We start from the raw sequence: 26,277 nt of genomic DNA, 5'->3' as shown, positions 1-26,277 counted from the left end.
GCTTACAATCTATAGGGACATAGGAGGGAAACACAAGGACAGGCACCAGTAATAGCATAGCTTGTAGGTCCAGAAGGGAAGCTATATAATACATAAGTGCCTCAGAGGGTTATGCGTGTAGAACTTAAATATGATAGGCTTGCCTGAAGAGGTGAGTTTTCAGGGAACGCTTGAAAGTTTGGAGGCTAGTAGAGAGTATTATTGTGTGTGGAAGGGCATTCCATAGGTTTCTGGAATTACCTTGGTTCTGACACAGGTATCCAGGTTAGAGTTCAGACCAGCAGACAGCACTTTTAGTCCATACTGTCAGCTGATCCCAGGTGTCATGGCGGCGCCCATGCAGCATAGGCCCAGCGTGGAACCAGCAAGGGACGCCGCGGCAAGGACCAAGGGGACACAGGGAGCACAGGGGACATCACGCCATGAACCGCAGCCAGGGATGACACAGGCAAAGCCGCAGCATAATGGCATGGGGCGCGGCCGCAAACTGGGTTGCGCACTGTGGTTTGTGACAGGACCTGAATGAGGTCCGTAGTGTATAAATTATTGGGAGTACCACAACTGTCCTGGTTCTAATAGTTGTAAGATTATTGTGGGCAGCGCCAGCTTAAAAGCATTGTAGGCCCCGGGCAAAGCTATACATTTGGGGCAAAAAAAAATAATATATATATAACATGCCTCTCCTGTGATCCCGTGCCATCTCTTCACTTGCTTCCATACAGTGAATGGCTGTCAGCACTCTGATTGGTGGATGGCTCCAACCATCCACCAATCAGTATGCTAACAGCCATTCACTCTCTGGCTGCAGGAAGAAAATGCTGCCTGATAGCTCTGTTTGTGTGTGTGATTCACAATCAGAGCGACCAATCAGCATTCTCTACTGCCTCCCAAGAAGCTCACAATGTGTGTGTGTTTTTTCCGTTGGGGAGTGGGGACAGTGTGTCCTACTGTGTGGTCCAATGTTTGTGTTTTTTTCCCTATGGGGCATGTTTTTTTCTTCTCTTCTTTAGTGTTTGTTTATTCCATATATATTGGTAACTCTTGGGAAGGGGTGTTTGATGGTTATGTAAGTTTGATAAGAATACACGGTACTTGTGTACTAGCACAGCGCCCATCGCATCGCAGACCATAAGGCATGCGATGGTATGCAATGCGATGCGATGGCAGCCAATTTTTAATTGTTTACCATCGAATTGTATGGCATTGTATGCCATTCTATCGCATATACAATGGTATGCGATTTAAAATTGTATAAGCACCCTAATGGGGGCTTACAATGTTAAATGCACCCCCACGCCACCCCCACTATGAACGTGAACCCGAAGCGTGGCGAGCGTTTATAGTGGGGGTGCATTTAACATTGTAAGCCCCCATTAGGGTGCTTATACAATTAAACATCGTATAGGGGGCTTATACAATTTTAAATCGCATCGGGTGTATGGCATGCGATGCGATTATATGTTGTGCGACCAAATATCGTGGGCGCTGTGCTAGTACACAAATACCGAATACACTAAGGATTGTAAAGCAGTGCTTTAATATATTTAGATAAAAAACAAACCATAAATTATATTCATGGTTCTATAATAATAGCAGGTATATACTAGAGCTGGGGTAGCCAACCCTAGTCCTCGAGAGCTACCAACAGTGCATGTTTTGCAGGTCACCTCACAGAATCACAAGTGAGCTAATTAGCTCCTTCTGTGTATCTTTTAAATTGTGTCAGTATTAATGAGTGCAGCAGCTAGGTTGTCTGGAAAATGTGAACTGTTGGTAGCTCGGGTTGGCTACCACTGTACTAGATGATAACTCATGCTGCAGCAGTTACAGTTCTGATTTTTTCTGCATTCATAAATTAGTTTTTGTTGTAGTTTTCCAGATCACAGCACTAACACCTGGAGCAAATGGTATTTTTTACACCTGTCCTATTTTCCTTCCTTAGGATATACTGTGAATGTCTGATTTAAATTCCTGTGTTGTGATGCTGTGGATGTGAATAATCCACAGAAGACACTGAGTACAGTTACAGAAAACTGCAGCTGCAAGGTTTATCTGTTGCTGCCCCGGTGATTGATGTCTGTCTTGTGCTCAGCAATCTCCCTACTCTGTAGTAGGAAAATGCCTGTTCACAGGTCTCATTAGGAAGGAGCTAACCTGGCCGGAGAATTGCAGTCAGCTGTGACACGCCGCGCACACAGCACACGGTATATTGATTGTGTTGCAAGAGCTTGCCCAATGGGAAGGCAGCAATAATAGTATTACAGCATATCGCAGTGCATCACAGATCTGCAGAGGGGAACGTAATGATTTCACTGGGACGTGCCAGGCGCTCTCCACGTTTGCTACATGCTTGCTGAAATCAGCGAGGTCTCTGCAACACAGTTGTCAATGGGATTTATAGCTTTTAGAACAGAGCCATTTGCCACATTGTATCATGATGCATCACCTGTCTATACCCCAATAAAAAGCAGGTCATATACTGTACTGTAGCATTCATCCCCAACATATATTCTGGGTGTTTACAGATATATATATGTCCTATACCATATATATATATATATATATATATATATATAAAATATAGTGGTGCGTGTGACATAGAGCTTGCACGTTGTATTTGGCAATGTTGTGGTAGGCAAGTGATGTATTACCCTGATGTGATAGGAACAGAGAGAGAGAGTGTGTGTGTGTAGATGTGTGAGATTGTGCTGCTGCTGGCACTGAGGGGGTTGACGGTCTGCAGTGCAGTAGAGTTAGTGCACGGTAGCAGCTCCTGCTCCCTATATGGCTGTGGATTAGCTGTATGCTAATATCGCTGGGAGAAGAGCTGCACAGCTTGCTGAGCCGCCAGTGGAGGCAAGCGAGTCTTAACAGAGCTGACTCCTCAAGAGCCATGGCTGAAGGGGGCGAAGTGGAGGATGAGATACAATTCCTCCGCACTGTGAGTACAGCTTCCATTCATTGTCTGCAGGCAGCAGCAGCACCGTCCTAGCGTGCTTTCCAGGGGTTACTGTCATTATTCCATTTGCACCTATTCTGTACTAGCTGCTGCTATGTATATTATGCTGTACAGGCGTCTTGGGAGATACGGGATACAGCTGCTGCGCCGGTTCCATGGTTCTATCCATAGCACAGTCGCAAAGCCATTGTGTCCTGTGCCATTGTTACATAGGTACAGTTACTGTACGTGCCTGTCTCAGGATTAGCAGTCACAGGAAACTTTATGCTGGTGCTTGCTGAATCCCCAGTTGCTGGTGATAATGATGATTATTATTATATTATTACGATTATGTTGCTGTTTGGTGCATGTAATGGGGCACAGTATCTTGGAGCAGGTGCTTCTCCTACCGGTCTCGGATAGTTTGGCTGCAGATGAGGGAACCCTGTCTAATAATATCTAATATCCACCACCGCACAAGGCACATGATGACCTTTTCTCAAGACTGCAAGGAATCTTCTCTGCCATAGGGCCCTATAGCAAAAGGGAGCTACATCTGCAGTTCTCGCTCAGGATCGTTGTTTTGCTCCTGACCGTTATTTCTTTCTTTTCATTCGTATTTATAAACACGAGCGCCGTTGAGATGTCATTGTTGGAAGTGCTACAGTAGTTCTCTCTGGCACGTACAGTATGGAGAGGCCGCCTGCTGCTGGTGTACAGCAAGCAGAGCAGTCAGTGTCTGTCTGCGGCTCTGCAGAGAGAGGTGTCCTGCTCATCAGCATTGCTACAGCTCAGCATGCCCCCAGCCCCTTAGTGGGAAGGGAGCCCCCCCTGCAAGTGTCCAAAACGGAGTCCCACAGTAGTGAAGATGGCCTCACTCCCTCTACTGTCATGTTCATGTTGTCTGGTGGTGTGATACAGTGTGTGTGTGATGATAGCAGCTGAATTCCAGCCTCTGACAGCATAGCAATTCCTGCCTTGTATGTACAGCATGCACATGGCTGTGCTAGTAACCACAGATGCAGTCTGTTACCATCTATCATTGCCTGCCTTATCCAGATCACACATTCTTACTACCATGGTGTACAAGCTACAGTACATGAGGATTTTATACTACAGTGCTGCATTCATGTCAATGTACATACGATGTTTGATTTAATGCATTGTTGTGTAATGTACAGTATGAGACACAATAAACCTTTGTAGCAGCAAACAGAGAGGGGAAGTATTGTTTCCATGTTTACTTGTGTAAATACATGAGCAACATACTGCATAACATTTGTTATCTGAGGAAATGGTATATATATTGTTACAGTAGTGTTTGGGGGGAAAGGGCAGTGTTTACAGTACTGCAAATATTTCCCACTGATCTAGAGCAGGTTCCTGCATCAGATCCAGCAGTCAGCAACTTGCTACCAACTGGGCATGTCTCCTAGGTGCTGCTCAGTACTGCAGGTGTGTGCCATCAGCAACACAGGCAGGAATCAGATTGTTCTATAAGTGTGGCATATCCCCTCAAATATTAAGGATCCACCTGAATGTATAATATAGGTACAGCAGTCTATGCAGAGCCTCCCAAAATGACCCCCCATCCATCAGGTACAAAGTGTTCTGATCCTGGACTTCCCTCTTTATTTATGATTGTCGGCACCTGTTTAATACTCCATTCTCATCAATGAACTAGTTCAACACAGCTGATGGCAATCATACATTAAGAGGAAAGACAAGGAGCAGAACATTCTGTGCCTTATGCTAAGGCCGGTTTCACACACTCCGGCTCCTGCCGGACAGTGAAATCCCGCACGGCCAGGGAGCCGTGCCGCACACATTAGTTGTGAATGGACACTATTGTGTCCATTCACACGGGACGGCCACGGCCCGGCAGCACGGCTGCAGTCGGATCCAGCCACTGGAAGGGACGGCTGCCGGGCTGTGGCCATCCCCTCCATGATAAACTACTGTGTGCGGCACGGCTCCCTGGCCGTGCGGGATTTCACCGTCCGGCAGGAGCCGGAGTGTGTGAAACCAGCCTAAGGGTCATGTTGGAGGGTCTGGATCTTCTGTTTGCTGTGGGCCCTTCATTTCTCACAGCAAAAAGCAATGCCCTTAGCTTTCTATAGGGGGTGCTGCTAGGTGGCCAGAATTACCAAGCACCAAAATGTGAAGTATTCAATTCACACAAAGGGCCTGATTCAGCAAGGCTCACTTAGCTGCTATCGTTCGCTGCTTAGCGAGCCCTGATACGCCGCACGGCCAAAGGTCTTACCTTTCTCCGCCACCCAGCGCTTTCATGGGGACGCATCTGCCCGCCTCATCCCTCCCCTAAGCCATGCAAACACCTCAGCAACTGTGATAGTATCCGAATGCGTTCGTACAGCGGCCCTGCACATGCGCAAATATGAGAATACGCAGAACATATTCGTGCTGTGAACAATCAGTATTGAATCACCCCCAAAGTTTCGAGAGAGTTCTGTAGGAAAGCTCCCCATCAGCAGCTGCTGCCAATGGCGGATTCAGGGCGGGGGGGGGGGGGGCACCTGGGCATGTGCCCCCCTGTTGTGTCGCTAGCCCCCTGGGAACCGAAGATACTGCTGAGCAAACCTGGAACATTTTCCCCATAGGATAACATGAGACCCGCTAATTCCAACCCCCACCTGGATCCGACGGCTGCTGGTTCCCCCCCCCCTCCGGCATCACAAAAGCTTATGGTTGATCTCATTCGAACCCAAATTGCATTCAATCTTATACCAGACTGGGTCAATTGGTTCCAGAGCTATTGCAGGGAAACCAATTTTTATATTTCTGAAATGTAATTTCATGGCTGTTCATGTTCTCTGAGGGCAGATTTCTCTGGAACCAAACGCTCCAGTTTCACTGGACCATTATCATTCCTATAAATGGGTCAATTGGTTCTGAAGATATAGCTGGTTAAAGGTGGTGGTGGTGGTGGGGGTTTTCTACCCCAACAACAAAAAATGGCTGATAGGATCTAGAAAAATGAAGGGGCTAACCTGGGAATGTCCCTGCATGATCCAGGGACCATGTTCCCGGGTAAGTCCCTGCATTTTCTAGTGTGAAAGTAACCGGGACCTGCAGTGCTCTGAATACAGCTCGGCAGCCCCCCTCTCTCTGCCCGGCTGTCAATGGCTGTCACTTCTGCCCGACGGAAGCTGTCCCCCAGTTTCCGCGATCATGTATTCCTCCTTGGCAATGAGCATGTAATCCTACATGGAACCCCTGGCAATGAGCACGTAGGAAAGCAGCACTTATGTAGCATAATTTTTAATAGGCATTACGATGATTGGCATAATACGTAATGGGCATTATGGTGTAAATTTTTGACGCGCGCAATGGCCTTGTCTATTAAGCATATTGTTCACTTTGGATTAATCCGTGTAGCATTATGTGAAGTGTGTAATTATGTGAATTTTGGATCTGTCTGTGTGTCATTATGTGAATTTTGGATCTGTCTGTGTGTCATTATGTGAATTTTGGATCTGTCGGTGTGTCATTATGTGAATTTTGGCTCAATCCGTGCCAAAATTTGGCACGCACAGAACTACATCCTTCACTTTCAACGCCAAGGTGGGCCTGTGTACTTTAAATGCCAGGGCCTATTTTTAATCCCACTCCCGTCCTCTCTCTGCACTCCTCGCTCTCTAAGCATGTCCACTGGCACCACAAGCACCCCCTCCCATCCTCTCTCCTATCATGGTGCCCCCCCTGTTATTTTCTCCTGGATCCGCCCGTGGCTGCTGTGCATGCGCGGTTAGCAGACAGAACATGCTCATTGGTGCCGCAAAAACATAAAAGATAATTGATGGAGATTAACGATAATTTCCCCTTTTACAAACAGCGGGTAGGAGCTCCTATTGGAGTGTCTGTCCCTAAATGTGTATATTAGTACATTTTCTTTTTGCCACGAATAATGCTGGTAAGCAATTGTCAGTATCTTGTCTAAAACCTGGTAATTGCTGAATTAAATTAACACGTATTTTAAATATGTAAACGTGTATTTAGCAAAAACATTGCTTTTACTAAACTTGTCGAGCTTGTTGGTTCCGCCTAATAACTTCTAATCTTATTTACTCAATGGTGTAATTGGCCTATATAGGCATCAGGTGCTTTTGCCACGGAACGAGGATAATGAGCAATTTCTTCTACGTACAGGTGGTTATTCTGGTTGATTTACTCGGATGCAAATTCGCATCCTTGCGAGTCAACCAAACCCCGCCTTGCGAATGGTGGTGCACCGGCCCACCGCTTGCAGGGTGTGTTCGGGTGTGTTGCAGGGTTTTGCATAAACATTCATTCGCAGCCTGCAGGGGAACCCACATCATTCAACGGTTAGCCACCATTGAATGATGTGGAGCGTGCACGCAGATCTAAGGTTGCTCAGATCTGCATGTACATTCAGGAGGAAATGGGCGGGCAGCTGACATCCGAACAATCTGTGCACCATGGACGCACGCACCCAGCACATGCGCAGAAATGCACATGTGCAAAGGCCCCAAGCGAACGCATGCGGCTCTGTGAAAGGACCTGAGAAAGGTCCACAGTGTACATTGTTCCTTTATGCTGCTATGAAGACCATGTGCACTTTTCTAAAATAGACTACAGGTGGGTATTGGGCCTGATTCAGTTCTGTTTGCTCGGCGGCCGATTAGCGATAGTCTGCACATTTGTACGGTTGCTCACGGCCATCCTGCAACTAATTCTATACACATCGTTAGCAAGGTGATTGACAGGAAGTAGCTATCTGGCGGTGGAAACTGACCATTAGTGGAAGCGCTAGGCGTGCCGGAAAACACCGGGAGTGTCAAGGAAAACGCAGATAGGTAAGGGTGTGTGTGACATCACCAACAGGCTGGATACGGTATGCCCGTTTCCATGGCAGATGCTGAGTAAATGCCGGGCTACACCGCGCCTGCGATAAGTTGTGCTTAGTGTATGAATCTGTCGATGGTGATGGAGCCTGTTACGATGGGTTTGAACATATTCGCTGAGATGCGATTGTATGCGCAGCCGTACACATCTGTTCACACAGCCAGCTCATTGTTATGCAAGGTGGGATTTCACACTAGAGGGACGGCATCTTAACTAAACGCTGGGCGCGCAAATGTGCGTCCATGTGATCAGGTCTGAATCGGGCGCATTGTGCATTCAGCATTGTGGTGCAGGGGTTTTTTGTGTTTTTTTTATTGTTTCAGCTCAGGGTTATTAGATTCCTAATTTGATACTGCAAAACCTGTGGTGTTTAATGAATAATGCACAATTTAAACCCATTCAGTATGTAAATACAAATGTGTTATAGACCACAATAAGTTAAGTAAAGACCTATGTCGCAGGCTAAACACTGGGCCTGATTCACAATGTGTCAACGTACACATCCATACGCTCGTCAGATATTCCACTTCTATTCCTGATACCTTTTCTAAAAGCAACTTCAGGTTGTCAGTTGGCTCTTTTATGTGTGCAAAAGGAAATTTATTTATTTAAATGAGGACAATAAATTCCGCTCCCCCCCCCGTCAAAAAAAAAAAGAAAAGAAAAGAAAAAGAACACACAAAAAACCTATGGGGCTAATCCTATTCCATGCAAAGGGTATAATGTGCCATTGCTGCGGAGCTTCAGTGCTGGCAATGGCACTTTCTTGCCCTTCGGATGCTAAAATCAGCCCCACATCACATAATAGTGTTCAGAGCCCTACGGGCAGAGAACGCTTCTGTGTGTGTGTGTGTGTGTGTGTGAAAAGGGGGCAAGTTTCTGTTGAAAGCAGTGTATAAACGACAGCAGTGGCAGCGTGATTTTGTACTGGCCTAGCCATGTGGCTGCTAACAAATATCAGCGAGTCCAGCAGTACCATATGTTCGGCATTGAGACGATTCTACTTATGGAGCAAAATCATCTCCCCTAATTGAATTTGCACATTTTCGATGCGAGAATTCTTTGAATTGCAACATTTAAAACTCTCGTTTTTTTTTTCCCTCAGTTTGAAAGACAGACAGAGGGTTGCTGCTGGAATTTAATACTCATGATTTAGAATAATGCAGTAAGAAAACTAATGCTGGGTACACACTGAGCAATTGTATTGATGTATTTATATCACCCAATGTGTACCCAGACTAAGACCATATTCAAGTTTGTGTGGTTATCACTTACCAAGAAATCAGAAATAACACACAAATGGAGGGACAGAATGCAGAGTTTCCCTTACAGTAGCCCTGATTAAATTCCCGTCTTGCTGAGAGAGTATAAAGGTGTTTCCTGAGAGTAAAAGAGATCCCAATAACTTTATCTCTGTATAAGAGACTGTGGGGAGATGCATTGTGACAGCACATAGATACACTGACTGCATGTTACCCATCTCTCAGATAAGATGCTTCCTGCTGGTGAGCATGTGATGCGTTACTCTGAAATCTTGTCAGCAAAGTATATGACAAAATGTTTCCATGGAGAATTTAAATGAGGACTCTTAGTAATCGTAGGAAGAAAAAGGATCCATGAATTGTTTAACCAAATTTAGTGAGATAATGGGGCACTGTAAATATAATACTTATCTGCAGTGGTCCTTCTAAGGCAATATTGTGTTTATTTAAATAGGCTACATCAGTGGTTCCCAAACTGTGCGCCTAGGCTCCCTGGGGTGCCTCGGGACACTTGCAGGGGTGCCTCGGGTTGGTCATCCCGGACCAATTCAAATTATTTATGATCAATTATTTCTGGACAAAACCAGTGCTGGTGGCTGCCAATCATACAATGTGTACAATCAGAACCAAATCCTGCCCTTTACCACATAACTGAACCTAAGAAGCACATATAAACACAATCTACTTCATTTGATATATATTTTTTGGGGCCTAGGGGTGCCTTGGAAAAAATCTGATACTCTAGGGTGCCGTGATTAGAAAAAGATTGGGAACCCCTGGGCTACATATTGCTATTGTTTGTTGCAGAATCCAGATGCTTGATAGACAGTGCATAGGTCGACCGTCAAAAGATTGACAACATAAAGCTGACAGTAGTTTTTCAGTTTTGTTTTTTTAAATTTGTTTGAACTTTTTGGGGACTTTACTATAGAAAGTGTGCCGGGCGCTGTGGTAGCGGAGTGAAGTCACCTAGCCCAAGGCATGGTGAGTGAACCAGGACACTATTACCCTTTTCACACAGTACAAATAACCCGGGTCACCGTGCAGTGTGAAAAGCGCCAACAGGAAAAACCCGGGTCCAGCAACCTGGTATTCCAACCCTGGTTAACAGAAGGGTTTCACCCGGGTTAGACCCGGGTTGATGGGCAGTGTCATACCGTATTCTCACTGTGAGTGAGAACTACATGGCTTTTACCCGGCATTAAAATGCCGGGGACTGCAACAACGGACCCCTGTTTTCACTGCTAGGCAAATTCCTGGGTGAAGAAGTTCTACCTGGTAATTTGCCTTTTAACACGGGTTTTTATGCAGTGAGAACAGGTCAACCCGTGTCTGCATACCCGGATCTCAAACACTGGTAAAAAGAAGGGTTTTACCCGTGAATGAGATACGGGTATGCAACCCGTTCACACTGCAAAAAACCCTGTGTTAAAAGGCAGATTTCCGGGTAGACATGCTAGACCTGGGAATTCGCCTACAGTGAGAACGGGGTATCAATGGTCCCCGGGACTATAGGGAGGAGGCAGCGTCAGCTCCCTGTGCTGCCTCCTGCCCTGCCCCCCCCTAGTGATGCACCGTCACTCCGCCCTGCCCCCTTGTGATGTCAGCGACCTGACCTATTGCCGGGTCGCAGCCCGGCATTTGCGATGTGAAAGTGGTATCATTGGGGGTGCTGAGGTGTCAACATTAACACCAATGGATGGTTGTTGCAGCCACTACTATGAATTTGCAGCTGCTGGAGGAGTCTTGTGTAAATAGACACCTGCGCAGGCTTCTGCCATCTGAATGAACATCCGTCATCACAGCCACTGGTTTCAGCGCGCCCACATTCTTCCAATGCCGCTCGTTGCCGCCCCCAAATGCCTCAGAAAGTTACTCATGTCGCGGCCTGGGGGCACAGAGCATGACTGGAGGAGCAGTGCCAAACCAAAAAAAGTTACTGAATTGAATCCCTAATCTTTCTAAGTACTGTGTTAAGACGGATCAAAGTGTGTGGTACAGTACATACCACCTTTAAAGACAACCACCATCTCCTTTTCAAGTACTGTCACTCCCCCGCTAGCCCTAGAGATAACTCTGCATGAGAATCCAGCCCGCTAAAGCTCGAAGGCCTGTAGGCCATGAAGGAGGCTATTAAAAACATAGTATGACACTTCTTAATGACGCATTCAATTTAGCACATGGAATTCTCACAAGGCTTTGTATCATTTTTAAATAAATCTCGGCACGGCTGATGCAAATGTAGTTAATAACGTTGTCTATTTCCACTGCACGATGAACTGCAGGTTTCTTAAATCCCTTGGTTCTGTGATTCCTGCATATCATTTGTATGACACTCGTAGAAACGTAAATCTCATTTAGTTTTTGCATTAAAAAAAAAAAAAAAAAGTATTTTGCAGTCATTTCATTAGTACGATCTCGTACACATACGCATTCATTTCATCATTTAGATGTATTCGTTGTTGGCTTTGACAGATTTAAAACTGTCATCGGAAGACGAATGCTTATCAGTAATAAATACTGTATTCCCTTTGTAGATCCATCAATGAAAGCTGCCAATGATCTTCTGCTTTCACAAACCGCAACCTAGTAATCTGCCCAGCTAAAGCTATTGGTCTGATACAGTAGTTCAAATAATAACATAGGTGGCAGGGCATAGAAACTTTTACTCAGTAAAATACATGGGGGCATGATACAAATGGAAGATCAACATCTTTTTAAAGCTGCACTATCACCTATATTACGGTATAGGTGATAGACAATGCCCTCGGTGAGGGGGTGGGGGAGTTGGCTTTTTTGGCAAGGAAAAGCCATCCTTGCCGTCCAGCCCCCTTGCCGGACTTTTGCCGTATTCTATGTTCTGGGGAAATCCTCTACGTCAGAGGATGGCAAGGATTCCCCGGAATGGCGAGGTTCTCTGCAAATGCAGCGAGTCTGCTGCATATAGCAGCGAGCCTCAACGTTTTGATGGCCGCACTCGCCGATTCCCCCTTGCTGAAAAGAACCAGTAGTGGGGGTTAGTTAAATATTGACCCACGACGTTGCTGTGAGCGATCTGCATAATGGGCCTTATCTGAGCTAAGTACACATTTGTTTGTAAAATGGGTAAAACCAGGGCTATTTTTGTGCAGGCTCCAGCAGGAACTGTGGCCCTTATTCTAGTTCACTCTTTCTGACAAAATATTTCTTAGATGGACAAAACCATGAGCACTGCAGGTGAGGCATGTGTTACTTGTGCAGAGATAATTAGATTTGGGTGGGGTTTTACTTCTGCCTCACCTGCAGTGCACATGGTTTTGTCCATCTAAAGGTGCCCACAGACGCTACAATTATCGAATGCGTTTTGTACTTTTTAAGCACAAATTGCATCTTATGTACAATTATTGGATGGTGTTTATGTTCCCTGGAGCCCGATATTGTATGTCTAAAAAAGTACGTGCTGCACGTACTTTTTAGACTACATCTGAAATTTAACATTACAAACATGGGTTCATCACATGCATCCAAGTGCACATCTCATAGCAAGCTGGAAGAAAAATTGTATAGAACCATTGTACAGTCAAAAACGCATAGCACAGTACAATTGTAGCGTCTGTGGGCACCTTTAGAAATATTTTGTCAGAAAGAGTGAGCTAGAATAAGGGCCACAGTTCCTGCTAGAGCCTGCACAAAAATAGCCCTGGGTAAAACCATGTGCACTGCAGGTAGGGCAGATGTAACATGTATAGAGAGAGTTAGATTTGTGTGAGTTATTTTGTTTCTGTGCAGGGTAAATACTGGCTGCATTATTCTGACACTGAAAATTTAGTTTTCAGTTTCAGCACACCACCACCTAAATTTAACTCTCACTATACATTCAAAGTTCTGCACTTAATTACATTTTTTGCAACATTTCGCTCCTGGTTATTTGGGGAGCCACTGGTAAGGCTTACTAGGCTGATGGTGTCACTTGCTGCCCACGACTGATTTATCTGTTAACGTGGTAAGATTTATTTTCCCCTTGATCAGGCATTCCCAACCACGGTCCTCAAGGCACACCAACAGCGCAGGTTTTGTAGATATCCAGGCTTGAGCACAGGTGACTTAATTAGTATCTGAGGGATTCTGATTAAACCATCTGTGCTGAAGCCTGGATATCACTAAAACCTGCACTGTTGGTGTGCCTTGAGGGCCGTGGTTGGGAATGCCTGCCCTAGATGGTCAGCAGTACATATAAATTCAGCACGTATTTGATGCACATGGAATGCACAAAAATAAAATGAATGCGACTATAATTTCCCTGTGTTAAGCATGTAATTGCAATGTCCATGATAGTTTCAACCAGATCATGGTAGTATTTACAGTATTATTAATGATCCACTAAGAAGTTTGATGCAGGAACATTTGAATACATCCATGTTGTATTTGTATGTACGCTGACAACTGTATAAGCTTCCTGACAAAATATTGGTTCCCCATTATTGGCAGGGGGCTTGTCTACATTTTTGGCATTTTGGATTCATTTCCAAAACTCTTAGTGATGCTTCAGAGAGGGGATAGAGCTTCCAATACTGAGAAATGAGATCTCCAGATGAAATCTGATCTTTATTTGGATGTTCTACCCGTATCATAGGGTACAAACACCCCTCTCACGCAGAGGTTTAGAGTACTGAATAGGGAGCGGCTACTTTTAGTTTTCAAAATTCAGTTCCTCAAGAGGGCAGTTAGAGAGACACCTACTGTAATAATCTCTAGGATATTTTATATCCGGTCTGCAATTTTATTCCTTTGAATTTTGATATTTTGCTGCAGGGCCCTTATGGCGGCCTAAATTGTACTTTCTAACTTTGATTTATGTTAAATATTAATCTACTAATTATCTGAAATATCGAACTATTTATAAAATATAACCTTTCTGTAATCATCATTGCAATTGTGTAATTAACCAAGTAACTCAAATTTTTTTCCCTGTGTGTTTTTGTGTGTGTGTGTGCGGGGGCGGGGGCATCTGGGGAAAAAAAAAATTCAGCCCAGACAGGCTGTCCATACTGCCAGGGCCACTATCGGAGGATTGCCGGGACTCCAGTCCTGGGCCCAGACAAATAATGTTAATAAGATTGTGCTACTGTCTGCCACTATATGACACTGTCTGGCGTAATTTGAATTGAACCTTTGAACCTATTGCATGTCGACATTTTGTGGTAGACCTGAAGCAGAGATGGGCAGGGAATCCGCTTCCCTGCCCCCGTTCTGACGCGGACGCGCAAGTGTGTGGGACGCTCACGCTTCCCTGTCAGATGGCGCACCAGCTCAGGGGATCTGGTGATTCCTCAGGCTGTATATGTCATCCTTAGGTTCCATTATTTGGTGAGGGTCAGGATTCACTTCTGTTTGTCCACATATGTTATGATTGGCAGTCAAAAGTACTGGTTTTGCTTGATACATTGATCATAAATAATCTGACATGGTCCCGTGACAACAACCCAAGGCACCCCTGCAAGTGTCCCAAGGCACCCCAGGGTGCCACGGCACACAGCTTGGGAGCCAATTAATTAACTAATGGGGTCACTACTATGTGACCAAGGAGCCTAGTCAACATTATATAAATGCTATTTTCACTTATGTCTCCTGGTTACAGTGCACCCCCCATAGTGGACGCTGTTCTCTACTCCAGTATGCCGTTCAACAAGTTGAGGAGCTTCAGTGTAACATCTGCAGCTGCAAGAAACTTGCTGCTGTTATTATGTATAATGTATCACCACTAATTCATTTCAAATAAAATTTAGAACAGTAACAGTAGCAATTTTCTTGCAGCTGCAGATGTTACTCTGAAGCTGCTTCGCCTTCAATACCGGGTGCTGTGGGGAGGTGGATGCAGAGAGGGTAGTGATGTTTAACACGCACAGCGATGATTAAGTAAATGAAGGACGATGAGTGGGTACTTTTATTTATAGCAAACCCATATCACAGCGAGTTCAATACTAACTTTACACTGCTGAGAATTTTTATGAGTAACGTGCCCCTAGTGTGATTTGTAACCTGTTAGTGTAAGGACTGCATGTGCTAGTGGGTTCTGTTAAACCCACAATGCCGTTTATTCCATAGATTTCAATACAGACGTGGATATATGACAGATTCAGGCCTTTGTTGGTGAAAAATATACAGGTGACGGAAGCACTGTCACCAATCCAAAAACACGCTATTATTCACATAGTTTTGAAGCTAATGGTGGGCTGATGTAAGAGCAGTAGCCCGATTGTGGGAAAATGAGAAGACTGAACTTACAGTATGTCCTCCCCCTGTGGCTGTTGGTGGCTGTTGGCTCCGTAGAGAAGGCGCAGAGGAGTCTAATTCCGGCTGCTTGTATACTGTACAATGACTTGGTTGGCTAAACATAAAAAATATTGATAGCATTATATCTGCATACGCTAGTTGTTTAACCTCTTTTATCTCTCATCTCCACCTGGCAACATTTAAGAATAACTTGTCTATCTTGTAGAACCATTAACATAAATTCACATGTCATATGATACGAGCAGTAAGGAGAGAATGACAGAAAGAGGAGGAGAATCACCAATGTCTTTATGCTTTGTGGTTTCCAGTGGTGGCTCTTACCTCTGTGGAGGAGGGGGGCTGCCACGATGCAGCCTCCACCTCCGCTGCCGCCACTGCCGTTCCCAGCCGCTGCCGGCCCCGACACATGTGCAGTAGCTTCTTCTGTACTGCGCATGCGTTGGCCCCAGCAGCAGTCCACAGACACATATTTAGGGTAACTGGTCCAGCGCATGTGCAGTATCCAGAATCCATTTTTGTGGGCTGCCACGCAGCAGCCTATAGAGGCATCCCGTGGGGAGAGGACACATGCCAACTGCCTTGGGTGACTGGCAGGTCAGACTTCCAATAGGAAATCTCTATCAGTCGCAGGGAAGCCAGCAGACTGCATCTGGCTTCACACAGTGGTGGATTCTACCTGGAGGAAGGGGGGGGGGGGCTGCATACAATACGTAAAGACCGCCACTGGTGGTTTTACAGTTCGAATTGTAAATGTTTTCCGGATTATACACAAAAACAAGTTATTGTACTGTTTTCAGAGCTGCTTCTCTGTAAAGGCCCATACACACTAGATGATATTGGTCACAATATCGCGCAGAAAGGGCTTCCTGAGGGATATAGTGAACAATATCGCCTAGTGTGTAACATTGTTAATGATCCGCCCCCTCATCCAAACCTGTTCAGACGAGGCAGACCTCGTTAACGACAGTCATGCTGAACTTCGCTCCACCGCCGTCGCAAGCCAACGTTGCAACCCATTTCATACAAAACGAGATTCGGCAGCGATCTGACCAACTCTGAATCATAGGTGTACAAAATGTGTAATCTCGCACATGCAATGTATGGTAAATATTGTTGTTTGCATCTCGGAGGAGAGATCAATCTGACTCTGAATCAGGACCTCAGTCCATAAATCCAGTTATTTTTGTTACTTTTACAAAAAAAATTTTAAATCAATTTAGCCTGTTAATTAGCCATGCCACTATTCAGACTTATGTGAATAATGTTCTTATTACCCTGCCAGCTGCTCATTATTAGACTTTTTTTTATTATGTGGAGTCTACAGGACATTTCTATTTTGTTATTCTTCACTCAAAGAACCTTGGTAAAATGATCTTGTTTTTAATGTCATAAAATTTAACTATTTATCATCCATCCCAGTGGTTTCCAAACACAGGCAATCTAAAGCTGGCCATAGATTAGAGCTTTTTGGGCCCTTTTTTCCCCCGATTCTTAGGGACTGGGCCAAGAAGTCGGATGATAACGGTCAAATCGCATGTGATATCGTTCAGTGACTTCCAGTGGCGTAGAAAGGGGTGGCAGATAATTTTTGCCCAGGTCTGCTGGGCCCGGTTCCCGTTTCCCCCTCCCCCATTGCAGGGAGCCAGGCAGTGGGAGAGAGATGACAGGCTCCCGCTGGCCTTTTCCCCCAGCCCAGCACACGCTGCTCAGTGCCGTGTACTGAGCTGGGGAGAAGGGCAGTGGCAGCCTGTCCTGTCTCCCTCTCGACTATTTTTTTCCCCACGGGGAGTGGCCAAGCCCCCTCCCGAAGGCTACGCCCCACTGGTGCCCACGCTTCTCCATTTTACTGGGGCCCAGTTGGCGGCCCTGGTGAATTTGTCCTGTACTCGCTCCGTACATGCAGTTCTTGATGATATAGTCAAAATTGAGCAATATGTACAGACGATGGAGGACATTGTAACCACCTGCGGGGAGCAGTGTTATCGATACTGAGCATATACAGTGAACTTTATAACAAACAACATCACTCCAAAGTGCCAAAGTGAGCGATATAGTTTGTAATATCGCTTAGGGTGCATTGAGCACTGATGAACCCTATTTTTTTGTCACTTGGGATGGGTTTCCAATTACCCGCAGTAATTCACCCCAGGTAATTGTATCACCAGGGGCTATCCAATTGTCTCTGAAAAGCTGGCGTAAACCCAGGGCCGGTGTAACCTCTTGCAGCGCCCAAGGCGCCTGTCCTGTCCCCCGCCCCTCTCCTCTCTGACCTGGTCCAGGTGGAGGGGGGGTGCGCCCACCGTCTACCTGCTCCATGGCAAAGGACATGCGGCACTCTCCAGCTTCATTCCCCCCCCTTCTCCCCGCAGCGCGTCCAGACCAGGTCAGAGGCGTTTAAAGTGATCCACGGGGTGCGCGGATGCGGCACTCTCCAACTTCTCCCTACACTCCTCCCTCCTCCCCACAGCATGTACAGACCAGGTTAGAGGCGCTTGCTTGATCCACGGGTGGCGCGGGTGCGGCACTGTTCAGCTTCTCCCTACACTCCCCCCCGCAGGATGTCCAGGGAACAGGGGAACGCTCACCTGCCTCCTCAGGGGGTGCAGCGACTGCCGCTTCCGTACGGTACTACAAAGTACCGCCCTCCAGAGGCCGGCGCCCTAGGCAAATGCCTAGAGCTGCCTAGTGGTGGCGCCGGCCCTGCGTAAACCATGGCTTAATGAGAACGTGATTACGCGAGCACACATGTTTTATTGAACCTATGTGGTTTCGGGAGAGAATGGAATTTTTGGGGCCACCAAATCTGATTGCTTGTAAAAAAATAAAGGTTGTGGTAAAAGATTAATATTTTTATAAAAATGGTACACTTGTTGAGGAAGATTCACTAGTGCATACTTGACCTACGAGCATAAAACTATTTTTTTTAAAGCGGCAATCATTTACACTTCAAAAAAGTGGTTTTGCAATGATTGCTGCTTTTAAAAAAAACCTGGATTTCTTACCAAATCTCTCACTTTATAAATCTCTCACCCGATTAAATTTCCCCCCAGTTTTCCGCCAGGCATCACACTTTGGAGAACGTTTTAACGGTGGCAGTTATTGCTGTCTCTTCTGTAACGTGCCTTTGTGCAACCAAACATTACAGGATCCTGTAGGATGTGTTACTCTAGCAGTAGCCACTTCTACCAGCTGCTTGAAATATTTTTATATTGAAATATTTTGTTGTCCTTTTTATGATCAGTCAGTCAAGTTAAAAGGAATAATGTATATATTCGATGTGTTCAAAAGCTTTCCTCTTCAGATAGAGTGCATACTGACATCCTCTCAGAATGAAGAGCTGGTAGTGTTGCGAACCTGAAATGCTTTCCTCGGTTACTCAATTGCTCTGTCTGTTGGAAAAAAAAAAAGGATTGACAGGAGTTTATATGCTGGTCTTAGAATAGAGATAATGCCATGGTTCAAGAGTATGCTATTTAAGGATCCTGAATGCAAACAAATTTGTAACTTGAAAAGTTGTGGAAGTATATGTAAGCTGATCATTTCCCGGTTAAGGTAGATATTTTGGGATAACAAAATCTCAGATACCAAAAAACCGATGTGCTGGTGGAATACAAATCTGTATGCCGGTCAAAATGTACATTGTATACAGGAAGTACTGTTTCTGGAGAGTAGTTCCCGTACTACTCCAAATGCTTTCTTAAAGTGTGGATTTGAGTGATATTGGCAACACGTCATCTACTGATTATTTATATATCGCGCGTGAGACGCACGCGCGCCTCAGTCAGATGGAGAGCCGGGCTGCTGGCGGATCGCCAGCGGTGACAGTCTGGCGATTCGCCAGCAAGAGGGAGCCCGGCTCCATCTGTATATATGCTGGATACTCACTATACGATACGCTCCACGAGCAATATTGTTAACTATATCGCAAGAAGTCCCGGTCAAATGATATAGTGCTTACAAACTTACCGATGTCGTTCAGTGACGTCACCTGACCCTGCCGAACATGCAGTCGTTGACGTTCTAAGCAGATTTGACCAGGGCCGCCGAGAGGTATGGCGGGCCCGATAAAATTTGGGGTGTGTGGCCTAATCACAGGAGGCGTGACCAACTCCTGCAATTAGGCCACGTCCCAAATTTTTTAAGAGGAGGGTGAAAACAGTCAAGGCAGGGTTTTATTGTCCCCCCCCCCCCCCCCCCCTTAGCAGCAGCAGCAGCACACACCTACAGCATGTGCTGTGCTGACAGCAGGCTCAGCATAAGCTCTCATGCTGTCAGTGAGACGCTCATGCTGTCAGCACACCACATTGCAGTAGGTGTGTTTCTGCTGCTGCTAAGGGGGGGGACACAATAAAACCCTCCCTTGACTGTTTTCACCCCCCTCTTAAAAATTTTGGGACGTGGCCTAATTGCAGGAGTTGGTCACGCCTCCTGTGATTAGGCCACACATTAGGAGGAATAAAGGGGGGGTTGGGGGTCGGACCAGGGCCCCTGCCGGGCCCCTCCAGCAAGCTTGGGTAATTGGCGCCCGCCCGCCCCCCCCCCCCCCCCCCCTTCTTGGTGGCCCTGGATTTGGCTGCCTGTTCAGACAACTGGGGGGGTCGTTAACAACCTGCAGGAGCGTGCATCATTAACGAAATAGCGATATAGTGTGCACGCACTAGACAATATGTACAATGATATCGTTATCGTGCATATCATTTTAAAATTATTTATAGTGTGCGCACACCATAAATCTTTCAAGAGTGAAACATACGGCAGATCGAAGTTTCCCTGTAGTATTTATATCCTGCAAAGTAAGTTTCCCAAGTCATAATTTTCTTAGTTACTAGGGGGGTTGTAAATTAACTAGACTCCATAAAGTTATAACAACTCGATGTGTTGCAGTTACTTTTCTAATAAAAGTTACCTATGTCACACCGGGGTTATTTTGGCTGATTAGCAAGGCCGATGGTGTCAGCCTTGATGTCAACTGCCCACCCCCTGTGCCCGCATCATCAGCCCATGAAAAGATGGGTGTTGCTATATGCAAATGAGCTGGCCCCACGCCCCTCTCCTTCCACCGAATAACCTGTTCCCGTGGGCGGCATATACACAGAAATGACCCTGCGCATACGCCCACCATCGCTGCCCTTGCAAAGATTCTGGTTTGTGCGAACGGACCAGGATAAGGGCCTGAAAATTGTTCCTTCAGTTATCCTGATAGTTTATACTTTAATGATTCTGCTGTCTTTGCTTCCAGGCTGTGCTGTGCGTTACGCTTTAGGTTTAGGTCTGCACTTATACATAATTATTTTATGTATCATTTATGCAGCAGAAAGTGTAATTTGGTAAATAGACTAATGCCCCTTTCAGACCGCACTTTGAAAACGGTATATTGCCGTTTTTTTACCGTTTTAAAACGGTAATCTGTGCAGTCTGAAAGGTGCAGATCCAATTAACCGATTTGAAAATACAGTTTTTTCAAACCGGTTAAAATGCAGGGTCCTACCCGTTTCAGACCCGGTATTTTGGGATCAAAATCAGGTCTGAAACGGTATTTAGGACCCAGCCAATGAGCTGGGTCCTAAATTCAGCGCAGTGAATATTTAATGAGCACTCATTAAATATTCATAGCACTGGAGCCGCCCGCCGCCGACCCCCCGCGCGCGTTAACATTACCCGATCTCCCGGGGTAACATCCCCCGATCTCCCAGTGCAGTCTTCAGCCCCCCCTCCCCTCCGTACAGCCGGTACCTGAGTTCGGTTGCAGATCCCGGCAGTAGTAAGGACCGATGCGCTTATAAAAAAAAAGTGACTTTCGGAAAATGTCTGCCCCATAGGAAAATCCATTTTAAAAAACTGTCTTTCGTGTGGGGGCAGCCATTTTCCGAAAGTCACTTTACTTAAAAGCAGGAGGCTGCTTATAAGAAAAGTGACTTTCGGAAAATGGCTACCCCCACACGAAAGACCGTTTTTTAAAATGGATTTTCCTATGGGGCAGACATTTTCCGAAAGTCACTTTTTTTTTATAAGCGCATCGGTCCTTACTACTGCCGGGATCTGCAACCGAACTCCGGTACTGGCTGCATGGAGGGGGGGGGGGGGGGGGCTGCACGGAGGGGAGGGGAGGGGGAGGGAGGCGGCGCTGAAGGCTGCACTGGCTTTGACCCTGTATTTGGAAAGTTTCCAAAAACGGGTCTGCCAGTGTCAAAAAATCGGCACTTAAACGGTAATATACCGTTTAAGAGGTGCGGTGTGAAAGGGGTTTTACCTGGCAGACCCGTTTTTGGAAACGTTTTCAAATACAGGGTCAAAGCCAGTTATGCGGTCTGAAAGCAGCATAATACTGCTTTCACATTGCAGAAATGGGTAATGACACTGTATTCTTAAATGGGACTTTAAAACGGGTCAGAGCCTTGAGACCTTTCACATTGCAGGTGAAAACCGTTTTAAAAATCATTTAATACCATTCAAACATTCAACCCGTTTAACCCCCAAGGGACACGTTTAAAGCCATTGAAATAGAGCTGTTCAAACTGCCCCAAAAAAACGGCTTTAAAACGTGTAGGACTCTGCTTTTTAACCGTGTTGAAATACCGGTTAACTTTAACCGGTAAATCAACTCTGGCACTTTCACATAGCCTTAAACGTTTTAAAATGGGGAAAAAAACGGCAATATACCGTTTTAAAAGTGCGATGTGAAAGGGGTATAATCCAATTGTTGTTGTTTATATATTTTACGCCAGATTGACAACATTTTATGATGGACAGACTCTTGTCTACATTTAGTAAGTGAAAGTAATTTCTGTCAATCTTTCCAAAAGGTGTCAAATAAACACAGGGACTATGCAGAGAAGGGAGGGAAGTGATCTTTCCTATAGGTGTGGGTAAGTTTTTCCATACAGCAGTCCACATCCAAAAAAGAGCAAGGAGGGTGCCGGCATTCTTTATTTAGAAAAAACTCCTTGGTGTGAAGAGGGCATACTGTGAGTGAGTGATTGCTTGGCCTGGGTGATGTCATGCCTGTCGGGGGAGAAGTCAACCCATGAGATTGTGTTACAGACTTACAGTGCCAAGTCAGTTGGCCTTAAGGTGCAATGGCTATTTTTAATATGTTTATTTAAGTGGATAACTGGACAAGAGAGGGGCTAATCTGCTGCACTGTGATAACCCAAGTTTTTTAAAACTGTGAATGACCGTTTTCAGAGTGCCGAGCTGCTAAATTCCTAATACTTCAAACATCCTTTTAGTGCCCAAAGCATGCTACAGCAAAGTATTCATGTGGTACGTGTGCGTGTTACTTCTGTGTGGATCCTTTGGTTCTTTTTAGCACTTTGATAATAAAGTTTAATCTCTACACGAGGGACAAGCTCAAGTAAATATTTTATTTTGTTTATACGGAGCAAATATTTTAGAGTAGTGTAATTATTACCTTTCATCTGGGCAATTTACAAAAAAAAAAAGTTTTTGGTACTTTAGTGATACCCAGCTTACTGACCATACTGTCGGGCAATGGTTATTGTATTTTGAATGGGTTGTTGTTGACATCCGGGTAGCCAGGATGCCGGTGTCAAAATAAACAAGTGCCAGTATCCTGAATGTCGCCACAAGACTGGCACCGGAACTCCAAATAGATCAGGATCCCGATGCTGGTATACCGAAAGCTGGGATTCTGATTGGTAAATATGCAGGGGTCGCTAGCGCCCAGCAAGGGGATGGGGTGGGGCTCTGGGGGGTGGGGTCTTAGGGTTAGGTTACAGGGAGGGAGGCTTAGGAACAAAGAGTGGGGGGTTGAGGTTAGGATGCAGGTTGAGGGTGGGTTTAGGTTTGGACAGCAGGGGGGGGGGGGGGGGGGGGGGTGTGGAGGGGGGTGTGGAGGATAAGGGTTGGAGGGATAAGGATAATAAAGAGAAAGAGGAGAGTGGAAATGGAGAATAAATTATAAAGGTACAAATAAAATAAAGATGAAAATAAAAACGTGCGTAAATTGTTTACACTCTTTTGCAGTGTTGGAGGGAGCAACAGTCCAGTTTGCAATAGCTCTAGCTTGCCCTAGCTTGCTAACCTGTTTTACAGGAGAAGACGGCAGCGCTCTGCTGTTCAGCGTCTTCCGTGTGCTGCGGGCGGCTTGGGGTGACGTCACCCGATTCTCCGGCTTCTGCTCGTGGCTTGCGGCAATTGCTGGAGCGGGTGGCAGTGTGTCCCCTTGCTGTAGTGATGTCCCTCTCTTTTGGACCAACGCGTTTCACATCCACCAGGATGCTTTTTCAAGGAAAACAAAAAAAGAATACATTTTTCTATATAAATATATTAGCCATTTTGTTGAGGATGTTTACAGCTGCAGACGAGTGTATCTGTATATAGAGGCAGCTTGGGCTGTCAGGCCCAGGACAGAATTAACTGCAGTACCCCCTTAATGGCGGCCCTGCATACAGAACTGGAATTGCTATGAAATAGACTTGATTATACTTTGTTTTTATGAAGAACCTGTCGCCTGTTAATGTTCCAAATTATTTAGTTGCATTTCAGCTTGAATATATTTCAAAATCTAGCCTCTTGCTGAGTGCAAACTTTAATAATGCGAGAGAATTTTAATAATCTGTGAAACAACTAAAGCGATCCTGAATCGCCCCATAATCCATGTATATGTGAAAGAAACTATAAGCTCCTTTTATCCAACTATATACAGGAGACTTCTATTGATGCTTGCTATTTAGCTTTATTATATTTCACCAGTTACCAGGCCATCAAAGTGGCGGAACAACATTATGGGAATTCCAGCGGCTGTGCGCGCCCGAGCCAAGCAACACTTGCTGTCTGCCAGCATGCACAAAACTTGAATCCCCCCCCCATAAAGGTGTAGAGCCTTTTATTATTTTGGATGCACTGTGACTGGCCTGCTTCTCCAGGGGACATAATCTATAAAGTGGACGTTGGGTAGGTTCAGATCAATCTGGAAAGTAATATAACTAATGGTAAATCTTTCATTTGTCTCAATTTCAGAATAGACCAAATTGATTTGACTGCGCTAGTGCTAATTTTGATATATTTTAAAGTCACTAATGTAATTTTATGCAGGTGATGACCGGACTGATTTAAATGCCTACTGAAAATCCAGTAGATGTTGGATATCTATATAGTATTGTTATTTATGTATGCCAACATATAACAACCATGTGCTCATTGTAATATGTTTATTGAACTTCTTCATTTTAGTGTAATGTTTTTTTTTGTTTTTTTTTTTTAAAGCAATACTTAATTTAGTTCTATTAATTACTATTTTCAATTAATCTTGGATTTTCCCACATACTTGTTGCAATACCCACAGCTATTCAGTTGCGCCTAGTGGTTAAACCTGAAGGCTGTATTTATTGTGCATTCATTACTGTAGCTATTTCAAATGTTATCCAAGAGGAAATGTACATTGCAATGTGTAAATATAAAAAAAATGGCTCATTTATGGTAAATAATAGTAATAATACGGATAATTATTTTCAAAACTTGCAACTGTTCCTGGAAATTTGGCAGCTGTGGACATAGCAGAACGCAGTAACAGAGTAATATGAATGTAGAGAGGTAAGCAAAGGTGTACACCACACATGCTGCACCCATTTATTTGAAAACTTGGTCCTTCGGAGACCCCATGACGATGGCAGCAGTACTCTGCATTAGATCTGAGCCCTCTACTCTCTCTGCCGGCAGATTTGACAACCAGTCATCTGTTACATACATATGCGTCCACATACATCTAGCCCCCTTGCATATTCATCCTCCCTTCTAGTCGCGCATTGTCATGATGCATCTTTGCATGCAAGTTTTTCCGTTACAATGCATCTTATTCAGGAAGAGCTGTGAGTACGACACATACGCAGCTTCTGCTGATTAAAATTATATGCCAAATGTCTAAATTCTGTTTGCAATCAAAGCTGTATCTGTTTTCCATATATAGAGGGATGGGCACTATGCCCTCTATCAGCCCCATCATTGTTCCTGTACATGTAGCGGCACCCATATTTGAAAGAATGGTGCCCCCGCTTTTAAATGGCATGACCCCTTTAGTGTTATGTGTTCCACCCTGCGCTAGAGAATTGTTTTACCTAAGTTGGCAAGGCACTCCCATTTCTAACTTTCTCCCATACTAAAATTAACACAGGTGTGCTTAATTTTGAAATGGGCTCCACCACTTTCAGCAATGTGTCACCTTATTAGTTTTTATCTGGTTATCACCAGGCAAGGGCAAGCAAATAATTAAATTTTCCACATCCAGAGTCTAGTACTCAACTATCTTGGGTCAAATAAAGAATTGTTCCATATTTTAATGTGGCAGGTTTCCTAGTTTGAAATAAACTTTTAGGGTTTGTTAAATCATCAAGTTATTCCCACATATTATGGGGGCAGTCTATTCCGTTGTCAGAGTAGTTGCAGCCACGAGATAGTGCTAAATGCATACATTCAATTGTTTCTCTGTTCTGGAGCAAATATCAACAGGGATGAGGTGTGGGGTATTCGGGGGCTAGGACACATTTCAGTTCACTGCCTCCCGAGGTGCAGGCAAAAATGTGCAATAAATTAGCACAATTGCCCTCAAATCAGTATTGAAGATGGGTTTAGTCTCTTTGTGCTACCCCGATACTAATGAGCATGCAAAATGTATTGCTCTGATGGATACCCAAATCCTTTTGCAAGGCTTTTTCACAAATACCATTTACATCGCTATTGCCGGGACGGACCTGGGATTGAGATCCCGGGTCCAGCGCTTTTATATACTTTCTTATAAAAACTTGGGTCCCCCATTAAACATAGGGCAATAGTATAACCTGGATCGTATAACCTAGGTCGAATTGCCGGGTTGGTTGACCCGGGTTGTTCAATCTGTTGCTTTCACACCTCACCTCCACCCGCGTCGATCAGACAGCAAAACTAATTTGAATCCCCACG

General features: G+C 45.1%; 1 protein-coding gene across 13 annotated transcripts in view; it reads left to right on the top strand.

Annotated features, from left to right (window-relative positions):
- The window catches only part of RYR3 (ryanodine receptor 3), a 527,067-nt gene that overhangs the window by 89,724 nt on the left and 411,066 nt on the right, over positions 1-26,277 (top strand). For 6 of the 13 annotated variants that reach the window (XM_083167846.1, XM_083167845.1, XM_083167844.1 and 3 more), the window contains exon 1: positions 2,739-2,941. The exons of 1 other annotated variant lie outside the window; for it this stretch is intronic. In XM_083167846.1, coding sequence (XP_083023972.1) covers positions 2,804-2,941 — 138 coding nt within the window. In that variant the 5' untranslated portion in view covers positions 2,739-2,803. Of the gene's footprint in view, positions 1-2,738; positions 2,942-26,277 lie in introns of those variants that run through there. 6 more of the 13 variants (XM_083167838.1, XM_083167843.1, XM_083167841.1 and 3 more) reach the window with 1 other exon arrangement.

This window comes from Crinia signifera, chromosome 12, assembly GCF_055691185.1.
Source record: "Crinia signifera chromosome 12, ASM5569118v1, whole genome shotgun sequence".
Lineage (NCBI taxonomy): Eukaryota > Metazoa > Chordata > Amphibia > Anura > Myobatrachidae > Crinia > Crinia signifera.
The sequence above is the reverse complement of the archived record's forward strand: the minus strand, read 5'-3'. Positions and strand labels throughout refer to the sequence as shown.